The following is a 19,616-nucleotide window of genomic DNA, read 5'->3' as shown; positions in this document are numbered from 1 at the left end:
TGATTGCTTGTCTTGGCTTATGAAAACACATGTTGGATCAACGTTTAGGTGAAAAGTCCGGCTGGTTTGGTGCTTGTTTAACATTAGTTTAGTTTAACTCCCTATTTCCACCTTCAGGCTTTCTTCTTTACCATCGAATCACCCAAAGTATCCTTAATCATTATTCTATTGTAGTACAGTACTGTAAACATTTCAGACAATATTTTACTCTTTTATTTTATTTGTTGTAGTTTTTCAGAAACAACTATCTGGTCTTTGTTCGTAATTTTTTGCATGAACAATTTTTACAAAATCAGGCCATCCGCAGAGCTTTGACTTCAAAAGGGGACTTTAAACGTTTAATAAAACAAACAACGCACTGTGTGTTTAAAAAGCAGGATTAGGATGATGAATGGAGAAAGAGCGCAGTGATTGGGAACCCTGTAATAAAAGCTCATTGTGAAAAGCGAAAAACCTCATGTTGGGGTGGTTTTGTCATTCAAGATGATATTGCTACCTGATACGAGCAGCTCGTTTTTCTGATTAATTACACGTTAGCCGGGAGGTGACGTCAATAATTCGCAGTGGGGTAAAAAAATAATCTGGGCCCGGCCACCCGCAGAACTAGAGCAGAAATAACTCTGGCTGCAAATGTGTACATATCTGCAAATTAATGACCTTTATTTTGCTCTGTCTTTTCAGGCCATTGATGACAGATGAACACACTCAATGTTAATTAATTCAATTCTAAGAGAAAGATAGAGAAATAGAAAGATATAGAAATTCATTTGGATAGACAAAATGTTAATTTGACTTTACTGTATTGTGTGTGTGTGTGTGTGTGTGTGTGTGTGTGTGTGTGTGTGTGTGTGTGTGTGTGTGTGTGTGTGTGTGTATGTATATATATATATATATATATATATATATATATATATATATATATATATATATATATATATATATATATATATAATATTTTGTAATATATAAGCTGTTTTTAAGTTTAAAAGATAAATTATAAAATAAGTGAAAAAATACATTTGACATTTTTTAAATATAAATAAATGTGAATTTATAGATTATTATTAACAATAATACAAAGACAAGTAATATATACATATACTAAAATATAAACATAAAATATAAAATATTTAATATTTATTACCTACATAAAAAAAGAGCATTAATGTATTCCAAGCAACGCACACATATAAATAGATAAATGTTTGATGTGATATCATACAGCTGGGTCCTCCGCCATCAACAGAGTCCAGACTCAAGTTCTGTGATGACCCCGGAATATGTTTTTGACAAAACAAACAAAGGAATTCTCCCCCAAAGCATCTCTGCGCTGTTTGGAGAGGCGGAGGGGGGTCAAGAGGCTTTTGCCATCAGTGGGAAAGTACTGATTAATTTTGAAGAATTTCTGTGAGAAAAAACGCCCCGCGCACAGTTCACTAATTACAGCCCTGCACAACGCACAACAAAGAGCCGTCTCATATCGCAAGACAATGAGGAGCCCCGAGAGAGCGAGGGAGAGTGAGAAAGAGAGAAACTAATGAGATGAATCACCTGTCAGTAGAAGAGGATTCGGGCCCCTGGTGGCCCCCGGGAGGAAGGACATGCATGAGGGCCCAAACGCTGCTCCTCACCAGACGATCTCCACCCCCCGTCTCATGACAGACAGAAAAACGCCCGGCTCTCAAATGATCGCGCTGACGACAGTCTCACTGGGATTTATTTCATGTGCTCAGTGAGTACACAAGGTCAGCGAGTAGTGACCTGATTGTGTTCGAGTGAAGAGAAACAAACTGTCTGAATATTTCAGATGAAACATATCCACCGTATTTTTGCAGTGTGGAAGTAAGCTATTTACACTGAATGCGTGAGACTTCTGATAAGAATACCAAGTGAATTAAACAGATACAAACCAGTGTGTTTATGACTGTGATAATAAATTCAGATAATATGATAACAACTATCAATTTGTAATATCAATCAAAATAAATAACCAGAAGGGAATTCTGGAAAACAGAAGATTCACATGTGTAAGTTACAAATTACTGCTCCACTTTTATCTTGCAAATAAGGTGCAAGACAATATGACATCAATTGACCTTATTTGTTTCATATTACATGTTCCCAGTCTTATCAAAGATTTTAGATATACAAATATTGTGCATTAGTATTGTTAATGAATGGATGAAGGTGCAATCCACAATATACAGTATTCTAAATAAAATAAAATAAAGTATTTTTTAATATGTAGCCTATTTTATTTATTTATTTATTTATTTTTTCGGATGAGGCCACCTATCATGTGTATATGGATTTGAATGCTAATGGGGAAATGCAAAAGGCATTTTTCAAATACAATTTTGCCAATAGTAAATGAAGTAATTTAATCCTGGTTAATGTGATAATTGATGTGAAAAAAAAACATTACCATTGTGATTCATTGAGAGCAATCCTGACCTTTATCTTCATGTCCCAGTCAATACTAAACCCACTAGAAACTCAAAAGTTACAAAGCTCTCACTTCTTTCTGATCGAAAAAAAAAAAAAAAAAAAAAAAACTATTTTCATGTTCCAGCAGACTGGAAAAATGTCGTCAAAATCAAACTCATTTACTATTTATTTTAAAAACAAAAACTACCACTAAAAGGTTTGGGGGAAAAGATTTTTATGTATGTATTTGTCTTTTCTTTTCTTTTCAAAAATGCTTTCACTTAACATTGACAGTGAAGACACTATTACAGAAGATTAATGCTGTTCTTTTGAACATTCTATTTATCAACAATGTTCCACAGTTTCAGAAAAATATTAATCAGCACAACAGTTTTCAGCATTGATAATAAAAACACTTCTCAGTAATTCGGCATTTTTGTATGATTTCTGAAGGATCGTGTGGTGCTGAAGACTGGAGTAATGATGCTGAAAATTCTGCTTTGACTTCATTAATATATATTCAATTATAAGAATATTGTAATAATATTTCACAATATTACCATTTTTTACTGTATTTTTGATCAAACAAATGCAGCCTTGGTAGACAAGAGACACTTAGCAGCCCCAAACCTTTGAACAGTAGTTGAATTCTGGTCATCTTTCGAGATGTTTCTCTTTCCATTAACGGATCTTGAATACTTGACTTTCATGAAGCACATCTCAGATGTTTCTCAGAATAGCTGTCCACAGGCTCATATGTAATCCTATAAAAACAGTTCTCCACTACACGCATGTGAACGGTCGTAAAGACAGTGAGGGGATCACAAAACGCTCTCTGTGTGTTTGACAGATTGAGCAGGGAGGCCAATTGTGGTCAGATGTACTGAGAAGGGAGACGAAAGTTTGCGGTGTCTGCGCGGTTTCGCGAAAAAAAAGGGCAAATGACACTCAAAGAGCTGTGACAGTTAGGATTATATTAGAGGTCAACCTTTATTTTGGTTTCGCATGTTTGTTCCTCCACAAAAGCCTGAGGCGAAGTGAAATAATATTTAAGGAGACAAAGGTTGTTCTGTGTCGAGAATAGAGGGCCACCAAATTTCTGTTGACATGGCCCTTTATTAAGTGTGTGGTTGCTGAGGAGAGCAATCTGAGGAACGTTTGGCCTCTCACAAAATCTATCCCGACCATTGAGAAACGTTCTGTGCAACAGTGACCGCCATGCTGCGGCACGCACCTTATTTTCTGCTTGTCACTCGTGAAAGAAAACAAGTGCTGACTGGCAGCCTCCAGGCGTGGAAAACATGACCCTTAGTTACGGCTTTTACCGAAAGCTGACCCAAGAGTGCAATATTTTTAAAAGGCTAGAGACTGGTCAACTAAAAGCGAGCAGAAGTGGCGTCCTAGACAGTCATGCACTGCTGGAGTCTCCAGTGATGGAGTCAGCACTTCTTTAGCCTAAGAATAGCTGTCGGCTGCTGCGGTGAGTTCACAGAGCCTGGAAGAAGCGGCTACAGACAGATTGTATGATTCATTTCAACATGCTGGGTCAGTTCCAGGGTCATCCTGCACTGATCAAAGGTTACGGCAAAAGAGGAAAGCAGGTTAAACACTTGTTGATCTTTAATGTTCCAATGTCAGATTATTATTTAAAATTTGTGGACGGTAAAAAAAAAAGAAAGTCTTTTATCAAGTCAGATGTGCTAAAACACTAGTCACATTTAAATCTGGTTAGCTGTGCATTTATTGGATGAGCACTGTGCAATGTCTGAACTGATTGCACTATATTTTCACTTATTTTATTTTATTTTTATTTTTTTAATGTAAAATCATTTTCTAACTGTTTTAAAAACATTTTAAATAAGTAAAAAAAAGTATAATTTTATAATTTTAAACAATTTTAAAATTGCTTGTTTTATTCTTGTTATTATTTTTCTTCATTATTATTTTACTTTTTTTTATGTAAAGCACTTTAAATTACCATTGTGTACGAAATGTGCTATATAAATAAACTTGCCTTGCCTTGCCTTTTATGGTAACCAAGGCTGAATTTATTTGACCGAAAGTACAGTAAAAACTGTAATATTATAAAAATATTATTACAATTGAAATTAGCTGTTTTCTATTTAAATATACTTTAAAATTTCTGAGATGCAAAGCTGAATTTTTAGCATCATTACTGCAGTCTTCAGTGTCACATGATCCCTCAGAAATCATTATAATATTCTGATTTACTGCTCAAGAAACATTTGTGCTGCTTAATATTTTTTGTGAAACCATGATACATTATTTTCAGTTATTATTATTATTATTATTATTATTATTGAATCCTATTTTTGAATAATATTAAAAATATTTTTATATTAATGATGATTCCTTATGAATTTGTATCCTGTTTATGCATTACCTGACCAGTTAAATTAAAAGTTGTCTTTGTATGCATTTGTGTTCTGTTGTTCTGTCATAGGCAATTTCATTTTAATTATCTTTCTTTTTCTTTTCTTCATTGCCGTTGTTCCGTGAAAAAGCAAAAACACACAAAAAAATTATATATAAAAAAATTATGATGATGATGATTATATAAAATATATATCCTACCTCTTCTTTTTTTTCTGGGAGAGAAAATAATGTTAGTTTCTATGCTATAGAAAAAAAATATGTTAGACTTGTAAGCAAGTATTTTTCAGAGCTGTTTTTCTTTCATTTAGAGAGTAAGAAACAGAAAAACACAGATTTCGTGTGGTGCTGTGAAGTCATTTTAATGTGTACATATTTTCAGCAACTTTAAAACATTTGTATGCCTTATCACCTCTTGAATCAGCCCTCCTACTCACCCTATCACCAAAAATGTGTGCAAAAAAAAAAGGGTTTTGAGTAACAGTAAGACCCAAAACAGCAGCGCTGCATTAAACATCATCGGACAGACTCCTGTGTGTGAACGCTCCGTCTGGCCCGAGTAATTCAAGCTTGGAGAGGACACCCATCTACAAAAATATGGCCTGCTATTATTCAGTCTTAAGGAAGGAATAATAAAAAGGGGGAAAGAAAGACAATCCGTCAGCCATCTAAATCAGCTGACATCCCCAGGTCTCCCCGCGCTGCAGTGCTGCGTCTGATAACATCAGTGAGAAGTTAAACAAAAGGCATTTTTCCCTCAAACTGGCCATCTTTCAGCTTGACTACTGCTGTAAACATCATTCCAGAACACAACATTATGAGACATCTTACCCTACATTCCTGATCCTCCTTTTTAAAGGGAGAGCGAAGTCTCAGAGCTTTGCCAAAAGAAGACTCCTAAGAGCTTGGAGACGCACGGAGGGGGAGAGTTACAGCGTTGAAAAAAAATGTACCACCGTCCCGACAGCGAGTTTTGCTCAAGAGCTCTCGCTTTCACCTTCGAGTCTGTTATTGACACATCGAGAATTAGAATAAATTCTCTCTAGTGGCTCATGCAGACTGTCTAATGAGCTCGCCGTCATCCGCAGAAGTAATTTCTCCCAGAACAAGGTTTCATACCAGAAGTTTTGGAAATCCATTTGGAAAAGGAATAGTTCCATTGACCTTAATACCTTTCCGAACATTCTCTTTGAGCATTCCTTCACTCCCTTCGGTTCTAATTGATTTCATAAAAGCGGTAATATGTAAAAGCGAGGAGGGGCTCTGTTGATATAACCTTGAATCTAAATGATCCTTGAATCCCCATGTTGTCTGAGAAACTCTTCACTGTCTTTAAACGCCTCATAACTTCCCCATGACACATTTTCTGGACCGCGTCTTCAACTTTCACAGTGCAATTTGCCTCTTTGTCTCGTGTCCTATGGCAAATTATCAACTGTAACCTCTGCCTCAAAAGCCAACTCCTTGGTGCTGCATTTAGCACGCTTCGGACACCTAGTAGTTCAGGACCGTCTATGCACACAGGCATGGGCCTGTTTAATGTGTTTCAAGACCCATATTCTTTTCTAAAAGCGCTTTTCTTTATTATTCAATCAGTCAGAGTCAATGTGAAGATTGACTTGCATCAAATTGAGCAAGGCTCCAAATATGGATCTTTAACTCTTCAGTGCTTACTAATAAACAATACACAAGTCTAGGTTTCCGTAAATTAATTAATTATTTAGAATTAATTAATGAGATATTATGATTTGCATATAATTAAATCCTAATACACAGTCTTATACTTAAGTCTCATGTCTGCTTGGGATGCAATAATGATTCATTTTATTGCACTATTCTGCAGATTAATTGGGTCTGGTTGAAAAAAATAAAGAAATAAAGAAATGACAACAGTTCTTGAATATTTTTAACAAGAATAATTATCTGACATTTTCCTTTTTAAAATATGGGAATAAATCACAGCTGGGAACACTATTTATCATGGCACTGAATGTGAGTGTTTAGCATCCCAGTTGCTACATTCTCTCTCTCTCTCTCTTTCTCTCACTGTCTGTCTCGGTGTCTATAGATTTCAGTGTTATGTATCTGGAGATTATGCCAATGAAGAGTTTGTGCTTGTAAAGATGCAACAGTTGTCTGGAAATATACTTTTTAAAGACCTACAAAAATTTGAATATTTAAATTACCGTGTTGTTGTTGTTTTTTTCATGTATCTGTGAAATTGCTCCATAGTTTTCCATTGTTTTCAATACAAAACACACAGCAAAGAATGAATGAATGAATGAATTCTCTAACTGAGTGGTTTTCTCTTTGTTTTCCAGTACAAATACCTCAACATTCTTAAATTAAGATATATTAACTTAAGTGCAATGACTTATTTAGTCCTGTTTTCTGAAAAATGCATCAATAAGAAGTGAGTTTATTCGGAAAAACAGAAAATATACCTGTCAAAATTGAGGAAGTAAGTCTTTTTTTTTTTTTTTTTTTTTTTTTGATGCATTACGGCTTGACAGTTAAGTTGTTTTCATTGACACATTACACTGAAAGGAGTCTTTTGACCCACACATTTGAAATCACCTTGCAACTGTCTACAGCAGCAGGTACTGTGGGTTGCATATAATGCAACATTGAATTTCTAGCACTGCAATATTGTCCATAATACATCCAAACATACAAAAACAACAATAACATATATTCATTTTCCATATATAGTCCTCTTTTTTTATTATTATTAACAGAGGTCAAATAAATTCATCAAGACATATTTACAGAGAAAGGCAATAAATATTTTATAATAGTAATAAAATTATTATTTTTTGCATACATTTATTTAATCGTACGAGTGGCATGATTGTTAGTAACGTCTGACAGACGATGAGTGTATAGACGAGTGTATACTACAGCTACACCCATATGGAGAGTCGACCTCACCAACAGTCTGCAGAAGTGATTCCCTCCTTCTCAAACCTTCTAGAACTGAGAGAAAGCGTTCTAGTACACAAAGAACATGACTGATTGTCAGGCGGACCGATTTCATTGGCTGAGTGACCTGGAAGTAGTCAAAACCCATCACTTGTCGAGTGTCCGGGACGTTAAGAGCAATGCATCATACCTGGTTTTGCATTACGTATAGCTTACATTTAGGGAGCCCGCATGATCTGCATGTACGCATGATCCAAATGTAGAGCATTGGAGCGATTCCCCAAACCTTTTTCCAGTCCCTTCATATCCAGGCTCGCGTCTGTTAGTTCTCACACACACTATCACCACAGCTAAAGCTGATATCTGGCTAGTCAAAGCACGTCGATCTAAGCTGAATCAAAGAATATCGAAGCATTCTGCGCATTGGGCCCGAGAGAAGGCCTGCTGTCCATCCCACAGAGAGGCTCTTCAAAATATTGCACTCAAAGCTTCACGTTTACTAATGGAGGCCTGCAAAGGTCACATGAGTCTGTTATCGCTCTGTCGTTATGTCTCCATGACGGCCCATTCCAGTGGAAAATATTGGATCCTTGTTGTTGGGGGGCAACACAAATGAAAATAAAAGGTTTCCCAGGTGGTGCAGTATGCTCTTATCGCTATTCCAGAGTTTAAACGTGTCAAACCAGGAGACGCTAGTTCCTTACAGGTCATCCTTAGTTATCAAGTATAAATAAAATAACAGACACCAATTACGTTTAAAAAAGACCCACACTGAACAGCTGGGAGAAACTTGACGCTTCTGAAATATAAAAATAAAACATCTTTGAACTTAAGTTTCTTGTCTCTTTTTTTGTCGCCATTGTTTATTTGTGTCCTCTTCCTTCTCCTGTTTCGGATTAGATTAAAGGTGTTTGTCAGGTAAGAAGCACGGGGAGCGACTCAGTCCGTTTTGGGGTTGGGTTTTAAACGCCGCGCCCTACGTGTCCGTTTCGTTACCGTCGTGAAACGGAACTCCTCCAGAGGGTCCACTTTTCCTTTGGGGTGGCGCTTCATGAAATGCACTTCCTGTTGTGTTTGCGTGGTCTTGGAGCCTTTTTTGGGTCGACCCTTTCGGTTGAAACCCAAATACCAGCCTTTGTACTTGGCCGACACCAGCGCCGTGTAGTTGTTCTCCAAATATTCCTCCACAAAGACGCACTCTTGGTTATTCCCATTGGGCTGAGGAGAAAAGAAAGGATGACGTGTCAGAAAAATGGTCCACTTGTTGAACAACCCCTCAGCTGATGGTCTGATGGTCTGATCTGATTTTATTTACAACCTGTCAGTCAATATTTGTAAAACATAAACCCTAAAACATAGTTTTCTCAAAGTTCATGACTGCTCACAGATTTAAAAATAACAATACTATATATTATTTACAACATATTTCAGAATCTGTTAGCAACACAGCCAAGTTGTATTTTCCCTTAAAAAATAAATAAATAATCTCAATGATAGAAAATGTAGAAAAGGCCCTCTTTTTTATATACCATTTATTATCATTTCACACTATATGTGTCACAAAATAGTTTTAAAGTATTATGAAAAACTGATCTGCAGTTTACACATCTATACTATAAAACTATTGTATGACAAGACGCCTACTCGTCTTGCAAAGCATAATGTTTTTAAAAGAATGACCAGTTTTTGCCAACAAGACACAATAATTGGGCCCTTCAGCTTAGGGTCAGTTCAAAATAAGCCAGTGAAGCACGTAATGTCCTATTCATGGCAAATGTAGGGGGTGTTGGTCTTTCCACTAAGATTTGTTTGTGGTATGGCAGTTACAAGGACTTGGAAAAACGGACAATTTTAACTTCAAACAGCCAGCCTGAATATTTCATTTTTGTTTGAATAGATGGTATTAAAAGATGTGTTGACTGGCTCCATTATATAACCATCATGAGTAGGTTACAGTAGCAGTGGTTTGGGTCCCAACTACAAACTCATGTATTAAGCTGACATTCACTAAACATGCAATACATGAGTTAATCATATTCAGAACTGCAATTATAAACAAGCTCATGTGTAAATCAAAAGCATACACACAGGAGCCAAAAACTATTTTGTTACATACATATCGTAGTTTAATGGGCCTAAACCTGTTTTTTATGCCTGTTTACAAGACAAACAGATATTTTTAGTTCCGATGTGTGATAGTAAACATACCTTTCCAAAAATTTTACCATTCTTGTTCATGCAGATGTAGTATCCACTCTCTTTCCCCTTTATTCGAATGTGACTGCCGAATGTTTCCGTCTCCACAACAAGTAAAGCTGAGGGTAAAAATAAACACAGTTTACTTTTGAGTTCATGAAGGCAATATGATTCTCATAGAATTCAATACGTTTTGTTAGAAATAAACTCCAGAAACATACGTTTACGTGTGAATTTGTTAAGAACACACCTGATTCATAGTTAGAAAATTTTCATTTAATTAAATAAATAAAAGCATTGCCTTATGTAAAATATATATTTTATTTTAAGACCATTTAGATTTTTATTTAATTGTTTTTCACAAATTCTCTTTAATTTTTTAAAGTCAAAAACATATATATTAAAACATGTTAATTTATTTATTATTAGTTTGTTTTTTAGTTGCAATTTTTTAATAATTGCAGTGCAAATATTTAGTCACTTTTTTTTTAATAGTTACTATTTTATTAGTTACTAGTTATTTAATGCAGCGGTATGACCAAAAAAAAAAAAAAAAAACTACTTACATGTATAAATGTATATAGTATACTATACTTTTTTGATTCAAAACTACATTTGGCATGTGAACTATTTAAAAAAAACAACTGTGAGAGAAACGTAATGATTCGTCATACACTACAGCTCCCTCACAACTCCTAAAAAACTCTCTCAACTCTCTCTCTCTTTCTCTCTGTAACCACCTTTGTTAAGGGTCCCTCTCTTGGGGGGGAAGCAATCTGCCAAACTCCTTGAAGCAGTTCAGATCCCCAGGGATTGGGTTTCCACTTGCCTTTAGTTCGTGCTCACTCAATCAAAAAGTTAGGATGATCCATTTGTTGAACACACTGGGCTATTCAAAGGTGCTCAAAGCAGAGAGGCTTAGAGAGCAACACCAAAACTGTCCCCTTCCAAAACAGCCCCGGGCAACATGAGAGGAACGACTAATCCAGGCAGGGCACTTGAGATCAAATGAGGGTGGGAAAGATCCCACTCCTCAGTGGCACAGACCGCTTTAACAAGTGCATGACTTTTTGAAAGATATGCCTGAAAAATACAGCAACTATTCCTGTATTTAAATGAACTCTGTACCTAAAAACCGAATGCTTAAAAAGCAGTCAGCTCACCATCTGTGCATCTCTCACGCCATCTGATTTCTTACTGGTGCATCTTATTAATATTAAAGCACAGATGTCAACCGGACACATTGACCTTCAGTAATGTGAATGTTTTATTATCCCAAACGGGTGAAACTGAAGACATTTTTGAGATGTTTCTGGGAAGGCGAGTGTTTGCTGATAAATGAGCCATACGAGTGCAAGACCTGATCCAGCAGTGTGTTCAGGGTTGTTTTCATGTTGCTTTTGCTTTACTCAAGGAAACTAGCTGTGTTTAAGTCGATGTGAAAGACTGTTCGCCACCCATTTATTTCTGAAACATGACGCATTACAAAGTGAAACTGGATATTCAGTTTTTATTCCTGCTGAATAAAATCCCGTCTGTCCAACACTCTCTACAGATCAGGTTGCAGACGGCAATTCACATTGACTTTAAACATACTTTGAACATACACTACTGATCAACAGTCTGGTGTCAGCAAGATTTTACTCTTATGCAAAACAAGACTTTATTTGATGAAAAATATAGTAAAGATAGTAATATTGTAAAACATTATTACAATTTAAAATAACTGTTCTCTATTTAAATGTTTCACGATAGATAGATAGATAGATAGATAGATAGATAGATAGATAGATAGATAGATAGATAGATAGATAGATAGATAGATAGATAGATAGATAGATAGATAGATAGATAGATAGATAGATAGATAGATAGATAGATAGATAGATTTTTAGATAGATTTTTTTTTGGTTCAAACCCCCATGATCCTGCAAAGCATAAGCGATATGGAAAATGGATGGATGGATGTTTTAATGAATTATCATCCTTTAATCAAAACCAGGTATGACACAAGCACATTTTGCATTCTCAGCATTGCCACAAGGGATGCTATAGCGAACACAAGCATAAAATGTCTGCTTCTATGGTAACGACTATCATTTTCCGACATCATGCAGTTTAATGGCACAGATATTTAAAGATGATAAGATTTATGACAATTCTGAACCCAACCCTGATCACCAAAACACCACAAAACATGAATATAAGCACAAACTGCTGACCAAATGTACAGTGAATCAAAGTAATAGTTCACCCAAAAATGAAATCCATGATTTATGATCAATCACTCACCCTAATGTTGCTTAAAACCTCTAGGATTCATTCACAAATCAGACAAAAATAGTTCTCTTAATAACTCTGAATGAATGTGCAAGGTCAATATCAGGACGCGGAGGAGATAAATAGTTAAAAGGTCTTTTTTTTTTCTTTGCAAACAAAAAGTATTCTCATAGCTTTGTAAAATTATGGTTGAACCACTGATGTCAAATTGACTATTTTACCGATGTCCTTGCTACATTTCTGAACCTTGATCATGTACGGATCCTTGCTGTCTACGGGAGGGTCAGAGAGCTCTCGGAATTCATCAAAAATATTTTAATTTGTGTTTTGAAGATGAACAAAGGTCTCACATTTTTGGAACAACATGAGCGTGATAAATTAATGACAGAATTTTCATTTTAGGGTGAACTATCCCTTTAAGCACAAATATAAGACTAAAACTCCACACAAACAGAAACGGAGCACTAGGAATCCAAAGGATAATACGACTACATAAGAAACAGGATTATGCAGGTATAGGAATCCCGCACTAGAGCTTTATGGAGTCGTGTCTGTTGTGGAATCTTTATGCTGAACGGCTCTGACTGACACAAACGAGCACAAGCCTGAAATATAAACATGCTTGTATCAGTCGGCAAAGTTAAGTGCAGCATTCAGTGTGTTTATCTTCACTCTGAGTCTCTGTTCTTACACTCGTACCGCTGGGGCACGCTGCCCATCAGTTCTGTGCTTTTTATTTTGTTTATACTTTAATACATTTTGATTAATAACAGCTCAGGTTGGATGTTAAAGAGAAGAAGTTCATCTTAGATATGATATTAGCAGACCTAGATGGAATTCGCTGAGGAAATGAGGTATTTAAACATGGCAACATGAGTTCAACTGAGCTAATGGAGAGTACTAAACACTTTATGTTGGTGGAATGCATTCATTTAATTAGCCTAATTATTTAGTCAATTAAAAAGCAAGAGGCAGCTTGAATGATGCTATATATACATAATTATCAGAAAACTGATTAAAGCATGCTCTCAATCAGAGATTGCAACAAATAAAGCCATTTAGGAAGAATTTAAAATATGCAACGGCAGAATATTTCTGAGTTAAAGCAATAGTTCTTCCAAAAATAAACAGTCTTTAATCACTTATCCACCCTCATGTCATTCCGAACCTGTATGACTTTATTTCCTCATGTTGAATTTCTGGTGAACATCCTGCAACTCTTTTTAATATAATGAAAGTGAATTCAAGCACTGAAATGACAAAAAAGAACCATACAAATATTATAAAAGTTTTATAAAAATGGTCCAGTTTACTTGACAGTGTGAAAAAGACACTGACTGAGACTGTTTTTACTGAATATCTGTTCTTGAGAGTTCACTGAGTGAATTAGAAAAAAATATCCCACCCCATATATATTGATGTAAACATCATAAACATAAACACTGTAAACATATTTATGCATATACAGTAAATATTGTTTTCAGAATATGGCTGCAACCTGAATATTGACCTTAAACATAATTTGATGTGCATGAAAAAGTCAATGATGTTGCAACAGCAGTTAACTTTATTGTCATTGAATAATGGCTTATTGTGCTTAGTTGTATACCCAACAATTTTTTTTTTTTTTTGCATCTTTATTAAGAGTTATTGCAAGTGCATGGAAAAGAGTAACCAGTGCAGTCCTTATAACGCCTCCATTTGTGTTTAACAAAGTCATACAGGTTTGGAATGACATGAGGGTGAGCAAATGATCCCAGAAATGTAATTTTTGGTTGAACTATCTCTGTAAATCATTGTGCCTCATGTGTTCAAAAGCAGACTACAAACAGGTAACAGGTTCTTCTGCGTGGTTTATTCAGAGCACAGGAACACTCCCGTACCGTACTTGCCCCCATCGTCTCCATTGGCGTTGATCTTCTTGCCCAGGATCTGCACATGTTTCCCAGTGGTTCTGCTGTAGAGCTGATATATCCGCACCTGCTTCCGACTCACATCATCTCTGGTGTGGTTCTCGATGTAGAACCGGAAGTCGGCAGAACTCTGTTGAGATTCCTAGAACCAGTAAGAACAAAATGTGTGTTGATCTCTGTCTTGATTCAATCAGTAACAAAAAGAAAAACAAAACCTGTGCTAATTGAAAGAAAACAGGTTAATAAAATGTTTAAATCCAATTGCATAATAAATTGTAGTAAATTATTTTGTAGACTGGTCATTTTTGATTGGGAACACTACAAGTGTTTAACAAAGGGAAAAAAAAATAACAAAAATGATCACATCTTTTGGGAAGTTACAATACACTTGTGTGAGCGTAAATTTGTAAAAATGTAAATTTATCAGTAAATTTGAGTCCAATGCTACCACATAAACTAGCATTTTCAGCGAAAAGAAAATCCTCTGTGCGTCAAACAACATTAGTAACTTAGTTTACTTTCATCGTGTGAAACAAGAGGTTGGGATTTCATAAACTGGGAATTGACTGGAAAGTGTCTATTACATGCCAGAACAGTGGTAGTCATTTCAGAGGAAAAACTTTTTTTCGTGCTGATGAAAAATTATGACAACACTTTTTTTTAAGGAAAAACATGCTGCCATGAAACAGTCACAATAAGAGCCAGGAATGTGTACTGTGTATAACGTAAACAGGGTCAAATTTTGATATCATGTTGAATCAACACTTTACAGCAGAAATTGAATTTGATTTATATTTTAAAAAGGTTTGCATAGTTGATTTTCTTATTAACTCCAGCGAAACCGCTTTGAAACAACCCGTATTGTACAAAGTCCTATATAAATAAATGTGACTTGACTCAATTCCAAGCAATAAAAGAATTCAACGAAAGTTCAGATCACAGTGATTCCTGCATGTTTTGGTGCCCGTCTCTCTCTCTCTCTCTCACACTAAATAAAACATCTGAATACACTGAGCCTGGAGCTACACCGAGAAGTCAAGTTTTCAATTTCCACAAGCAAGTCTCCAGCAATTATCCACCTGAAAGATCTAACTCTGTCATCAAACAAATATCTGCCTAAGGTAAGAATCACACTCATAAATCAAACATACACACCTGTAAGTATGGGAAGTACTTGTACACAACTGAAGACTGCTGCACTGGTACACACACACAAACACACAAAGCACTAACATCATAAAATACAATATAGCTTGCCATGGCATCTCCTGTCGCTCACATTCACAATCACCCGAGGCATTATATGAAAATCACCAATCCACTTCTCATCCAATATCCTCATATCTTTCCTCCTCCTCCTCTTCTGATTTCAATTCTTATGTGAGGAAAACATATACCTCTAAAAACCCTGGAATCTCTGTCCCAGCCAAGGCTCTCACGGGCTGAAACGAGGGGTAATTATCCTGTAATGAGCTTTTATGTGGCTTCTCTCAGGTGGTTAATTACGCTCACATTACATGCTTCCACTCCATGTTATTTTAACCTCGGCTAATTAATGACATTTAGGGAGCATGAGGGGAAAAGCGCAGTTTACGGTACCAAAAAAAAAAAAAAACCGGGGTTGAGAAAGAAACTTCCATAGAGATTTATGCTGAATGCAAGACTGCTAAGAAATACATCAGCATGACACAACTGGCTAAATTAACCCATTAATGCTGGAACTATTCAATCACAAATGAAAATCACTTCGAAACAATGTAATTATTCCATTTTCCCCAAGGAAAAAAAAAAGCAAAATAAGAAACTGAATATATTGATAAAAACACTACCATTCAACAAATTGAGTTAGTAAGATTTATTTCTAAAATGTTTTTAAAATAAGTTTCTCATGCACACCAAGGCTGCATTTATTTGATGAAAAATACTTTATTTTGTTTTCAATTTAAATACATTTTCAAATGTGATTTAATCCTGTACTGCAAAGTAGAAATTACACCAGTGACATTTTTTTTTTTTTTTTTGTTAGGGGTCCACATTTATTTATTTATTTATTTTATTTTTTGGCAATGTGGAAAAGAGTTGTGCTACTTAATTTTTTGTGTGGGTTGAAAATGTCATAACGTAATAAAAAAGTTTCATTTATTTGAAACAAATATTTTAACATTATAAATGTCTTTACTGCTACTTTTAAACAATTTAATGCATCTTTGCTGAGTATAAAAATAATAAAATAAACACTTACTGACCCCAAACCTTCGAACGGTAGCATATATTTCTTGATAAATATACTGGAGAAGAACTATTGAATGTAAGCTATAATAAACAAAATCACAATGGCATTTAGGGCGGTCATGTAGAATAATGCCAAAAGGTCAAAGGTGATCATTCATAGCAGTTTGAATGTAAAATTACATCCTGAATCCTCAAAGTTCAATCTAATTTTTAAAGATTTGACCACTGCAGCAGACAACATCTAGTGTTCAACAAACCAAAAGACATTTCACAAAACTGCCTAAATATGAAACAACATATTAAATTAATTATAAACATATTAGTTCCAGATAGATACCTTAAAATCTTTTTGTATTCAAAAAGTATTCATTTTGTATTCTGTATTCATTTCAGTCATTGTTATACATTTTATTTTCCTAGATAAATACATAGCTTAGATTCAAACAGGAGTCATCATACGTTACGTCAAAAACAACTCAGTTTAACACAGAATCAAGTTTACTTCTAAGCTCTTAGCCAAAGAAGCACACACACACAGACACAACTCCCGCGCACACACAGCCTCTCCTCGGAAGGGTTTACTCTGAAATCTGGCCATCTAGTCAGACACAGAGGTGTGTTTTGTAGACAGTTGCGTACGGACGGGAGCGGGAAGGCAGAGGGCATGCCTATGCAGGGAGCGAGCCACGGCCAAACATTTTTATCACGCCGCCCGACTCCCTTCAAAACCAACCTAGTCACACGAATCTCACACTGACTTCAAAAGCCCGACCCTGTCCCCAGCACTCTTGCATGTCAGATAGGCCCTATCTGCAGACACCACTCTCTGTGCAGGATGCATCTCAGGAAACAACGCTTCAGTGCACCGTCACTTAAACTGTGCTTATCACGCCATCTTTCACTGCATTTCCTTAATAACAACTTTGTTTGTTTTCTCAGAGAACCAATAAACAACAAAGGCCAATGTTAGCAGAAGAAGCAAGTGATACTTGTACTCTGTCTATCAATGACCTAATGAAGAACTACTGTCATAACTGCCACACTAAAACCTTGTTTGTGCCAACTGCTTTAGAACAAAACTGAATGCAAACAGAATTATATAACCAACATGGGTCTCGTTTTCTTCCAAGCAGTGGCTTTTGTTCCTGGTTTGAGCGGTGATCGCCCCCTTCTATTACGACATTCTGATGCAAGTTTTATAATCACAATGCCTTGACCCATTTGCCAGGAGAAAAAAAAAAGGCTCTCAATAAGCCCTCCCCGCCTCGTGAGGAATGTACATCTGTCAGTAAAGACGGATTTAAGGAACTGCAGATATCTAATTACTTATGCGTTAGGTATATCTTGTTGGTTGAATTCAAAAGATTAGTCACCTTCCTCAAAGTCTTGGGAGAGTCTGAGATTGCAGCTAGTCTGACCTTAAAAGCTTTTAAAAGGAAATAAGAAATTGACCACTTTTTAGCCTCTTTAGATTTATTAATTTGGACGCAGATAGTCGATGTACACTGTATATGCATATACTTGTATACACTTAAAATATTATTAATTAAATTTAATCATATATATATATATATATATATATATATATATATATATATATATATATATATATATATATATATATATATACATACTGCTGTAGCAAATATATATTTTATTCATTTTTATTAAATCTAATCTTAATTGTATTTAATATGCAATTAATTTAATTTAATTAAAAATGTTCAATGTTCCTCCTCCAAGAAATAAATATTACACACACAAATGCATTTCACCTCCACTAAAAGGTCACAGAGTTCACAAATAAAAACGCTCAAAACTTAAATTTAAATGCACATATTGCTTATTTTAGTATTCAGCGTGAAATCAGTCAAAACATGAGTTTACTAACTATTCTGAACGAAATAATTAAGCCTACTTATGACCAGATTCGTGGTCAAACACACGAGAAAATAAGCACAAAAGTAAAAAGCCAGACTTTTAGAGAAAAACAAATTCAATTCTTCTGGCAAGACCACCAGCAAATCCAAATCTTTTTTTTTTTTTTTTTGCAGCCTCTGGGTTGTAGATTTCCCATGCATGCCTCTGTTCTCAAAACCCTCAAGACAACAAATGAAACAAGCGTTGTGTTTGCGCTCCGTCGGCACATCCTCATAATCCCTGCCTTAATCCAGACTCATGACACGGCCAGACTTACCTGCAACTGGAAGTAGAGGACCAGAAAATGTAAACACCTGGAAAGAGAAAGAGAGAGAGAATGAGAGGGAGAGACAGAAGGGAAGTAAGGAGGGGTGAATCACAAGCAATTACACCAGATAAAAATGTAGCAGTTCATCTTAAACCTGGCTTTGAGCGACTTCTATTGGCAAGAATGTACGAACTCAACGTGAATCAAATAAAGTATTAAGAATATTCCTTACACGTAGATGAACCTTGACGGCAGACCAGACATCTTGGTCAAATACACCTGTTTCCAGCGTTTCCCGCTCCAGTAAGTGCCGCGCGGAGCCCCGCCACCGTCTCACACACAAAATCCCGGAGGAGAGGTGCAATCCCAAGGAAAAGAGAGATGAAGGAAGTGTAAATGTGCCGCTGGAAGCAGCATGGGGCTGTTTCTTGTTTAAAAGAGAGCTGAATGAACGCAAATCAGTGTCTTCCCCGTGGTGTCCCCGCTTCCCCGCGGTCCGCGCGCGCTGCGCTCTCTCGCCAAAGCGCGCAAAGATTGAATTAGTTAAAAAAGACTGAAGTGGGGTGTCTCCTCCTCGGTGAACAATCCGCGACCTTTAGTGCTTACTCTTGATCCAGTATGCGAGATGAAAAGATAAATTCCGTTCGTACCTGCCGAAGTCACCTGAAAGCGCACACCTTACGTGGATCATTCCAAGCTTCCCGTGTCCATTGTTTGGAGAGGGAAAACTTTCCCAGCAAGTCAGGATAGATGAGTTACGGTTAGAAGTCTCTTCTTTAGATGTTGCTTCACTGTTATCCGAGTCGTTTGTACATAAAAGGCGCGCAGAACCGTGGCGAATCCTGGAAGAGCGCTGGGTGATGTACGAGACCGTCTGTATGTGTGCCGAGGAGGGCTGGAGCGCACTGAGGGGTTTTGGGTTGGTGGTGGGTGGTGGGTGGAAACCTGTCAGTGGTTTTGCACCTGATAGGGTGATCCGAGAGAGTCCATCGGTGAGCGGAACGCGCCTTTCCTCTGTTTGAGCACAGTTTACTTTGCGCTTCTCGAGGTTTCTTAAACTCTGT

At 36.3% G+C, this 19,616-nt stretch overlaps 1 protein-coding gene across 2 annotated transcripts; it reads right to left on the bottom strand.

The window, feature by feature from the left end:
- Positions 1 to 7,503: 7,503 nt before the first annotated feature.
- Positions 7,504 to 19,616, bottom strand: LOC113113772 (fibroblast growth factor 18-like). Of its 2 annotated transcripts, none has more exons than XM_026280250.1 (5): positions 18,785 to 19,616; positions 18,562 to 18,598; positions 14,112 to 14,274; positions 9,952 to 10,058; positions 7,504 to 8,961 (listed from the first exon to the last, which is right to left on the bottom strand). In XM_026280250.1, exons 1-5 carry the CDS (start codon positions 18,814 to 18,816, stop codon positions 8,683 to 8,685), a joined length of 618 nt encoding a protein of 205 aa, XP_026136035.1. In that variant the 5' UTR covers positions 18,817 to 19,616; the 3' UTR covers positions 7,504 to 8,682. The 2 variants fall into 2 exon arrangements, with proteins under 2 accessions (XP_026136035.1, XP_026136034.1); XM_026280249.1 differs by having other exon boundaries at positions 7,505 to 8,961; positions 14,103 to 14,274; positions 18,785 to 19,612.

The sequence above is a fragment of the Carassius auratus genome, chromosome 14, assembly GCF_003368295.1.
Source record: "Carassius auratus strain Wakin chromosome 14, ASM336829v1, whole genome shotgun sequence".
Taxonomy (NCBI): Eukaryota; Metazoa; Chordata; class Actinopteri; order Cypriniformes; family Cyprinidae; genus Carassius; species Carassius auratus.
Note: the sequence above shows the minus strand (reverse complement) of the source record. Positions and strands in the feature narration are given on the sequence as shown.